At 42.1% G+C, this 10,358-nt stretch overlaps 1 protein-coding gene across 1 annotated transcript; it reads left to right on the plus strand.

Moving 5' to 3' along the window:
• Positions 1-519: 519 nt before the first annotated feature.
• LOC146796438 (parvalbumin, thymic CPV3-like) lies at positions 520-10,111 on the plus strand. Its single transcript, XM_085630208.1, has 5 exons — positions 520-659; positions 4,610-4,677; positions 6,241-6,373; positions 7,509-7,618; positions 9,828-10,111. The coding sequence occupies exons 2-5, from the start codon at positions 4,617-4,619 to the stop codon at positions 9,851-9,853; spliced, it is 330 nt and encodes a 109-aa protein (XP_085486334.1). The 5' UTR covers positions 520-659; positions 4,610-4,616; the 3' UTR covers positions 9,854-10,111.
• Positions 10,112-10,358: the final 247 nt, after the last annotated feature.

Consider the following 10,358-nt stretch of genomic DNA (forward strand, 5'->3'; position numbering starts at 1 on the left):
AAAAAAAGTTTCACTTGTCTAGTGTATAATATGACCATTAATAAATGTTTATATAATACATGGTGACATTGCCAGTAAAATAAAAATATTGGCGCACAGAATGTTCTGGCTACTTCTCTGTTGATTGAAGTTCTCAAAGTAAGAAGGCTGGACAGGATCCTCTTAGGGGATCTGTCTGAAAATGTTCTCAACCTTTCATGTGGAAGTCTATGGTTGCTTTACTGACAGGTTTCCTACAAAGAATTCAGTACCAAATGCAAGCTTTTCTCCGACCCCACCGCCCTCAAAGAATCGACATTAACACCTTCTCTTTGTTGCCCTCCAAGAAACAAAGCCTGGATGTGACAATGCAAAGGTGAGCCGCGTGCTATCCTGTGACGCCGCGCACCTGGCGGCACGCGACGCAGAGTTATTGGAAATTGCAATTTTCTATATTCCCCCAGGGATATAAATAGAAGAGGTTAATTAGTTAAGCAAGCCGCAGAGATCCATTTCAGAGAGAGCATCCGATCCCTGGAAGGTAACCCTAGGAGCCCTCATTGTCACCCCTTGAATCCTATATAAACCCGCGCCTCAGCAGACAGGTACCACAGTTTGGATGCCTCACAAGACCTTCGCTCTTCTTTCTACCACTGCGGTCCCCAGAGAAACAAACACAGGTAAGGGCAAGGCTCCTGTCGGCTGATGGTGTGGTCTGCTCTGGGGAATATGTTGGGGAAACTATGTTGAAGATGTTGGGTTGCCTGCAAAGAGCCCTTTCTTTCTGGGCAGTAGAATTATTTTGTGGTTGGTGATGTGGCGGGACTGAGTTTGCTTTGAGTGTGGTCTGATTAATCTATGAGATTGTTAAATTGTCAACCATGTGTTGCATTTATTGATTTGATGGGTACTGTAATTGTATGTCCACCCTCATGCGAATATGCGAAGGTCCCTGACGAGCAACACTGAGCTAGTGTCTATGTACTACGAGGTGAGATCACAACAAACAACACACACACACTAATCACTACAGTATACAGCAACACAGACAGTAGCATCAAAGAACCTGAAACACAACAGGCAAAATGGAACCATAAACAGTGACATGCACAAAACATACCAATGCTAAAACCAAGAACCGAAAAACCCATCCCACGTCCTGCACACTTGATTAAGTATGGAGAAAGAAAGAGACCAACCCCCACTGTAGATGCATCCATGTTGACAGCTCACAACCAGAAGCTCGCAACAGGCATGTAGGGATCACATAAAGAACGAAAGCGAGAATACACCCCACCTTTGAGATCCCAAACTAGAAAGCAAGGAAATGCACACAAAACTAAAAAACCCTATGGCTTCAGACAGTGCAAACAAAAGGTGCAAACAGCTCAAAACAGCTAGCATGATCATTTCCAACTCTTCACTGCACATTGAGACCACTGAAAACAGAGATGAATACACTAATCTCAAACAATGTAACTTGATTGCTTACATAGGAATGTTCTCCTCGATGAGGGATAGAAATCACGTTCTCCATGGCTAGCATGGCAGTTGCAATTGTCCAGTGCTTAATTTGTTTAAAAAAATTGCAGGCCTCAGAGTGTTTTTGGGTGCCCGTTGCAAGCGCTGCCAAATACCACAATTACCCACTTCCAAGTGTCCAGAGTCTTGATTACGCCTCATACCTCTTTCTTCCATCGCCCTGCACTTTTTGTCTATTTATCTCACTCTTGCAGGCTCTTTTTCATCCCTGCTTTCCCTATATGTCACGGTTTGGGCTCCCTTCCATGACCATTTCCCCTTTCCTTCCTTTCTCTCCCTTTTTCCGGGTCAAAATTTGATGCTCCCAAAACACGAGTGGCGCCGGTGTCAACCAACTATTACCACCAGCACATTACAGCATCCCCAAAAGGCGCCATCACCACTCTCCCAGTCACCACACCTCAAACTAAGACCCAGCAAAGGAGGAACATCAGCTTTGGCTCCTTGCAGTAGGTTCTTTCTGCAAGGTGTGAGATATTCCATAAAGCTCCTTTTCTGCAGGTTGTGTGGTGCGTTATGATCCAGGTCGCAAGAATGGTTAACTCAACCTATAGTCTTGTGGAGTGGAGTTTAACAAAACCAGTCCTTGTGTTGTGCTTTTTTTCTCCACAGGGAAAATAATTTTTCCTTTGGAGAAGCCCCATTCCCTAAAGCCAGTTAGCTTTAGGATGGTTCCTTGCGCCTTTCCGCCATGTAAAGGCATTTACTCCTGCCCTTGTCAGGAGTACATTTCTGACCGTTTCCATGGTATGAATGGGTTGGAGGGAAGTTTGTGAATCCTCACACAAGTGTATATGTGTGCACAGAATTTAATGAGATTACAACCCTTGAACGCACACTTCCCGTCCACTTCCTGGTATTTGATATAGTTTGACTCACAAAAAAAATTCTCCCAGCCCTCTTAGACTGACATTGGACATCATAATGTAGCTTGTGTTAGGATGATTTGCCACAGCAAGTCAGCTTGTGGTATTCATAAGGCTGTTTATAGGACATGGAACAATAGGCAGCCACCAAGCAAACTTCAAGCATCGCTGCCCTACAAACAGCTTGCCAGTGGGGCAGTGGGGAGAGGTTGGAACCGAACATGGCACCCTGCTTCAGAAGGCTAAAAACCTTGAGGACATCCTAGTGCATGTGCAGGCTTTCTGTATCAGATGCAGAGAGCCCCAAAAGTTTGAGTTTTGAACTCGTATAAGATCTAGACCCAATTTTGATGCATGTGATAAACCTACAGATGTCTATTGGCCTCCAGAGCTGGAAGTGGCCTCTGCACCTTCCCAGTGGTGCTTGAGCGTGGAAAACTGAGGTCTAGCCCCAATACACAGCTGGGCACCAGTATAATCACTTCGATTAGTAGCGAAATATCGTAGTGCTTGTATTACCATAGTCAGTGTCCAAAGATCAGACTTCTGCTCCATCTAGGACATGTTGAGAGTAGTGTGCATGTGTGCATCAACAGGAGCAAAATCAGGTGTCTACTACTATCTGGCATCAACCTGCCAAGCATATCATTTTAAGTGTGAATGTAGCATAGCAACACCGTCTCATGGCTGAGTGTAATCTAGCAACACCATCTCATGGCTGAGTGTAATCTAGCAACACCTTCTCAAGTGGGAGTGTACTCTAGCAACATCAAATCAAGTGGGAGTGTACTCTAGCAACATTATCTCAAGGGTGAGCGTACTCTAGCAACATCATCTCAAGGGGGAGTGTACTCTAGCAACATCATCTCATGGCTGAGTGTACTCTAGCAACACCATCTCAAGGGGGAGTGTACTATAGCAACATCATCCAATGGCTGAGTGTACTCAAGCAACTACATCTCATGGCTGAGTGTACTCTAGCAGCACCACCTCAAGGGGGAGTGTAATCTAGCAACCTAATCTCTTGGCTGAGTGTACTCTAGCAACACCATCTCAAGGGTGGGTGTACTCTGGCAACATCATCTCTTGGCTGAGTGTACTCTAGCAACACCATCTCAAGAGTGAGTGTACTCTAGCAACATCATCTCATGGTTGTGTGTACTCTAGCAGCACCATCTCAAGGGGGAGTGTACTCTAGCAACTTCATCTCATTGATGGGTGCACTCTAGCAACATCATCTCATGGCTGAGTTTACTTTAGCAACACCTTCTCAAGGGGGAGTGTACTCTAGCAACATCATCTCATGGCTGAGTGTACTCTAGCAACATCATCTCAAGGGGGAGTGTACTCTAGCAACACCATCTCAAGGGTGAGTGTACTCTAGCAACATCATCTCATGGCTGAGTGTACTCTAGCAACATCATCTCATGGCTGAGTTTAGTCTAGCAGCACCACCTCAAGGGGGAGTGTAATATAGCTACATCATCTCATTGGTGAGTGTACTCTAGCAACACCACCTCAAGGGGGAGTGTACTCTAGCAACATCATCTAATGGCTGAGTGTACTCTAGCAAACCCACATCAAGGGGGAGTGTACTCTAGCAACACCATTGCATGGCTGAGTGTACTCTAGCAACACCATCTCAAGGGTGAGTGTACTCTAGCAACATCATCTCATGGCTGAGTGTACTCTAGCAACATCATCTCATGGCTGAGTGTAGTCTAGCAGCACCACCTCAAGGGGGAGTGTCCTCTAGCAACATCATCTCATGGCTGAGTGTACTCAGACAAAACTCATGCTGAATGCACCCAGGTGCCAGACGTGCAACACTGTGCTAGTGTCTGAATAGCAATGGGGACACCCAAACAAAGTGACTCATAAGGTAGGACTCTTCAGGAGGGCTCAGGAGTAGCACAAAGCTGATAATCTTCCCAGAAATGGTGGTAAATGTATTGAACTATCTTACAATGGTGGGGGGATGGGAGAAAAATAAGGAATGGAGAACAACACCTGAAACAGAAAAATAGGAGCAATCTAGTGTAAAAGCAAAGACTGAGTTTGTGACTAGATGAATAAACAAGTAACTCGAGTTTGCAGACTTGCAGAATAACAGGACATTAATACAATGATCTGCACAAATGTTGTATCTCTATCTCAGCATCTCCTTTACCCAAGGCTTCTATGTATTTTCATTTTTAAATATTTTGTCTTATTTGTAACAGATCCAGGATGAGTCTCACCAGCATTCTGTGCCCTGCTGACATTGCTGCTGCCCTGAAGGAGTGCCAAGGTAAGGAACAAAACATGCACCAAGAGTTCTATAACCAGGTGAACCACAAACCCTATCACTAGCCTCCTCTGGAATAAGCATAACTTCACACTCCATTCGCCTAAACCAGCCACACAGGTAGTCAAGGGACTGCTTCTGAACTCTGGTAAATCTACTGTGATAGTGATCAAATGTAACGCTCAGCAAAATGTCAGCACTTGTGGTTGTATTACAAAAGGTTTTCAACCCTGAATGACAATTTTGCACTGATATTTGCCTTGACTGATCGGCAAATACTGTTTTTGCACCGGTTGATGGATGTGGAAGTCAGTGCAAAAATTAGCCTTCCGCTATTGCACCATCATGTAATCTAGGACTAGCTGTGCAAATAATTTGTATGGTCCAAAACATTCCTATTCGAAGTTTCTCACTGCTTAAATATTTTTTGTAATGTACTAAACCCATTTTAGGAGTCAGTGACTTTTACCCACATCCTACAATGGGTGTAGAAATGCATAAGAAATCGCTATTTGAAAGGGGCGTATTTAGGCTTCCCTTCCAAATAGCCATTCCCATCCATATACATTAATGGTTTAGGACTGAGTGGTCCATGGGACCATTGCCAACTCTCAAACAAACTTTTTTTGAAAACGAAACTTGATTGCATAAATGCAGTTTAGTTTCCTTTAAGGAAAAGACTAAATTCAAAAAATAAAAGTTCACTTAATTGAAAATAAATCACAGAAATGGTGGCATGCTGACCCTTCTGAGCAACCATCCCTGGGATGGTGACAATCGTGCAAATTGCGACCTACCTAATGAATTTTGTGTCTCAATCAAATCCAGTTTATAACGGACCAACCAAATTGTAAATAGGTCGGTTCACAAAAATAATTGTGGTTCCAAAAATACTGATTGCTAAAAGCATTTTGCAACCAGTACATAGTACTTCTGGCGCAATTCTCTTATATTCTGCTTTGCGGGATTTGAGCGTGCTGTGTGTATTTTTTTCTCCTTGTATGTCTTAGGTTTGATTCTTCAGCTTTTAATTTTTTTAATAATTGTGCTGTAATTATGCTGTTTAGATAAGAGCAAAATAAGATAATAATGTGTTGAATCAGTGTGTTCAGCAATGTTTGTTTTACTGTGTGTATATCGAGTGAAAAACAAAAGTATTGCTTTAAAAGTGTGTTGTCGGCAGGTAGGACATGACAGTGCACGCGAAAGCAAAATAAAGTTTTCAACAGCTGCACAACTTTTCCTTTTGTATATGATAAAGCCAGGTCACAAATTCCTAGTCTTATGTGCGCGACAGCCATCATCATGATGCTAGTGGTTTAGCCTTCAACTACTGAATTACAATTTGTTTTAGATTTTTCCAAATATCAAAATTGAAATATAAAAAGATAAAAGGACAAAAGCAATAATTTAATAAGAAAACATATTCTGCATTATGATTTCTTATATAGGAAGCAATATATTAAAATATAAATGTTAATTCTTTTGAGAGTTAACTTCCTAACAGTTAAGTGCATGTAGCACGGATAGAGAGTGAGGATCTTACGATTTGTATCCTTCTTACAGCACCAGATTCCTTCAACCACAAGAAATTCTTCAGCACTTGTGGCATGAGCAAGAAGACCCCCTGCCAGGTGAAGGAGATCTTCAGAGTGATGGACAATGATGAGAGTGGATACATTGAGGAGGAAGAGCTGAGGTGAGAAGTGCTACCCACTAGTGCATGAACACAAGCCATTGAGGGCAGAATGTGCATTCAGAGCGGCCAGTCCCATGGCCCGAGGCTGGCCTTTCAAACTAGACCAAGAGGCCAAAATCTACACCTCTAGCCATCTTTCGGAATCCAAGACATGGGCACACCCCAAGCCTATTGCACACATCCATTTTCTTTAGTGAGTCAGGGGTTTAAAAAAAAAAATCGCAAGCTGCACACACACACACATGCACCCACAGAGACCCACAAACACACACCCACAGACATAAACAGATTCACAAACACCACACATATACTATATACCCACACGGTCACACATCCGTACATACCTACACAGGCACACCCACACACATTACACATATTTGCATCCCGTCACACACAAAACACACTCACCCAGTAAAACACACACATAAGGACACATACTCTTAAACTGATACAAACAACCACGCACTTCACTCACTCACAGTCACATGCATACACATGTGTACTTGCAGACACACACACCCAAACACATAAAAAGACAAAAGGCCAGCTAAACCATACAAGTATACTACACACATCCAGCCACAGCCTTAAACACACAACCCACACCCGAACCGTCAACGCAGAGTGACATATACTCTGATATAAATACTAAGGTATTATTCTCATCACATAAATATTTGAAAGTAGAAGGGCTTAAGCTGAAGTGCATTCTTCTCCAGTCAGAGAACTTTTCAGTGGGCAGAGGATTCAATTACCACCACACAAGCATGATAATAGTGTAAAGTAGTGGTGCATTTCCGTCCCCTGGGGCTGGGCCACCGAGAGAATACAATAGGATACACTTTCCAAGGATCTCTTAATGTGGGAATGCGTTTTGTGCACCCAAACTAAAGCTCTTCATTGTCCGGCCTCTAACCCCAGGGTGTGCCAGGGATCATTTTAGAGGTCAGAATTCACCAAGAGTCCGACCTCACCAAAAGAAACAGCATGCAAATCCCAACTATGGTAATATATAGGCAGCAGCGGGGTGGAATACTGCCAGGCGAGGGAAGAGATTGCGGCTGAGTCGCGCGGCGCCTTACAATTATGACCCACCTGCTTCATTATTCAAACCGGATGTCTGTTGTTTTTTCAGGTTCTTCCTCCAGCGATTCGACGCCGGAGCTAGAACGCTAACTTCCAACGAGACCAAGGCCTTCATGTCCTGTGCTGACCATGACGGGGATGGAAAAATCGGGGCTGAAGGTAAGCTGTCTTCCCAATATGGCAGAAAAAAATGTAATCTTTCATCATGCGTTGACTCTTGCTGCGCTCTCAGTTCAATATGTCATGTTTTTGAGCGTCTGAGGAAACATGTTGAGACGAGAAATTTTGAAATTATGTGCAATACCAGAGTAACAGAAATAACCAGGGAATGAGCCATTAAAGGAGCACAGGGGTTAAGTAGGTCTATGGATGGGATGTGAGATACTGAACTATTTGTTGTTGAAAGTCGAGGAGACGGTACTACTGAGGATATATCCCTGCATTTCCTGGGAAGCAGGGGTATATATTTCGCCCTAAACAAATATGTAGAGGCCGTATCTACAATTAGCATATGCTGATGGTATTTTAGGCCTCCTGCTAAAAAGAGGGGTTGCTATAGTGTCTGCAACAAAAGAGAGGCTGATGGTAACATGTATAGAACAAGCACTGACAAATGCAGGGAAACATCAGGAAAGCCAATGGCTGTAGGGAGCTGACCCCAAGTCCCCAGGAGTATAGTTGTCATGAGCTCTGACAAAACAGCCAAAGATGTCTACAGCCAGGCCTAAAAAATGATAGGTAGCTTTTGACACCACTTTTACAATGCAAAAGGCCCATAGGCTACTGTGGGTAACTCAGACCCGTTCTTGGTGATGATGTGTATGATTATGGAAACATGCAAAGAACAAGGACATACGTGTGCGTTCCTGTTATCAACCTTCTTCTGTAAACATTACTGAACTGTGTAAACTCAAGGGTTGTGTGAATTAGTCTAAGCTCCGAAAGCTGTAGAGAACAGTAAGGTATCCCCATTATTGACACGGCAAAATGTTGAAATATTTGCTGCAGTTGGATCACTTAACAAAGTCAGGCATTTAAGGCACAATCTATTGCAATGTCTAGGAACTCAAACTGTGTACAATATATTAAGCTGTTTTTATAGAGCATGGATGAGGATCAATGGGTTTATGTAACCGGGACAGGACCCTTATTAAGTACTACAAAGTAGGACTGCCTGTCAGGTGGATACGTCCCTAATGTCCACCAAGCAATCAGAGAATTGATTCAGAACAGACCGGCTGTGCCTAAAGGTAGTAGCTTGTTTCTGGAATAAACGTCCAAATATTCTTTACTTATATGTATGCATTTATTAGGGTCATCAGGTTTTGAGCCAGTGTTTATGAATCTTGCTAGGGAGGCACACCGATGGCGGAGGGCGGGTAGGGGATGGGAACCGCAATAAGAAGCGGCTCGTAATATGCTATGCTGTCAGTTATACACTGGATATTGCGATGTTGCACTAGATGTTGAGTTGTTTGAAAATTAATAAAAAAATATTTAAAAAAAAAAAACAGGTTTGGAGACAGATCAATACAAGGCAAACTGAAGTCATGACACTTCACTTTGCCTTGTATTGACCGCAGAGACCTTTTTCAAGCTTTTGCTGAATTTACTACTCCTATATGAATGGTACATTGATATTGACTCTTGCCTTGAGAAAGCCTTAGGTGTGCCAGCCATATGAGCGAAACACTTGTCGGCTGTTCTCTTTTATATCAGGCTCAAACCCTGATGACCTTAATAAATGCATGCAAATAAGTAAAGAATATTTGTACATTTATTCTGTGAACAAGCTACTACCTTAAGACACAGCCTCTCTTTTCTGAATATATTAAGTTATAAAAGTTGCAAGCGCGCTTCAGTATGATTGAATCTTTCAATAACAAATGCATAAACTACATTTAAATTTCATGAGAGCAATAATTGTAGGGAAGATGCCAGTATTTCTTCAGGGGTAGAGCCCTACATAAACAGCTTATAATTAATTTGTTTTGGGACACCAACAAATCGTGGTTAAGGCAATATCTGTAGCTAAAAATGTGCAAATTTAGGGGTTGGGTACTTTTTTGTTTTAGCAAATAATCTTCATTGAACATCATCATTCTTACACCCTTAAGTAATTTGAGGAATAAGAAAACAACACACTTTAATCCTGCACGCAAATTAAAAAGATATAGATACTCCAAAATAAAATTAAATCAGGCTTTACCAAATAATTCACAACTCCAGGGAGCACCAGAGAGCACTAACTTACAACTTACAGCAGGACATGTAGAATTCTAATCAAGCGAGCTTCATTTTCATATTGCTATTCCGAATGTTCTTTTCAAGGTGTTTGATTTTGTGGACATCTCGCTTGTTCTTGCAGAGTTCCAGGAGATGGTGTGCTCCTAAAGGCCTGAGAGGCACCGGAAGGGATCAACAAGATTGCATGAGAAGAGGCCCACACATGGATAAGATCCTGATTGATTTTTATTCATAGATATCATTTAATTATTTACTTTTTAAAACGTTTGTGATCTGTTTATTGCCCATTCGAGAACCAAACACCAATCAATATGTTTTTTAATATCAAGTAATTGATTTATCAAGTACTGTGAGCATCTAAGCAGACACAACCATATTAAATAAAAATATTCATCTTCTGAACAACCTGGAGTCCAAGATTTTCTTATTTAATGCTAGTGTTGTTATTCTCTACAAACAAAACTTTCTGAAACCTCTCGATTTTCCTAGACAACAATAGGATCTCATGCACTAAAAGAGCTGTTGCTATATGCGATAATCGTTACTTACTCAACATATGTGAAAAGAGATTTGAAGGCAAAATCAACATCAATATGGGTTAATGGCCAGGACTTTTATTTGACATGTCTGAACTTACATTGTGATTCTAACC

Source organism: Triturus cristatus, chromosome 10, assembly GCF_964204655.1.
Source record: "Triturus cristatus chromosome 10, aTriCri1.1, whole genome shotgun sequence".
NCBI classification, from domain to species: Eukaryota; Metazoa; Chordata; class Amphibia; order Caudata; family Salamandridae; genus Triturus; species Triturus cristatus.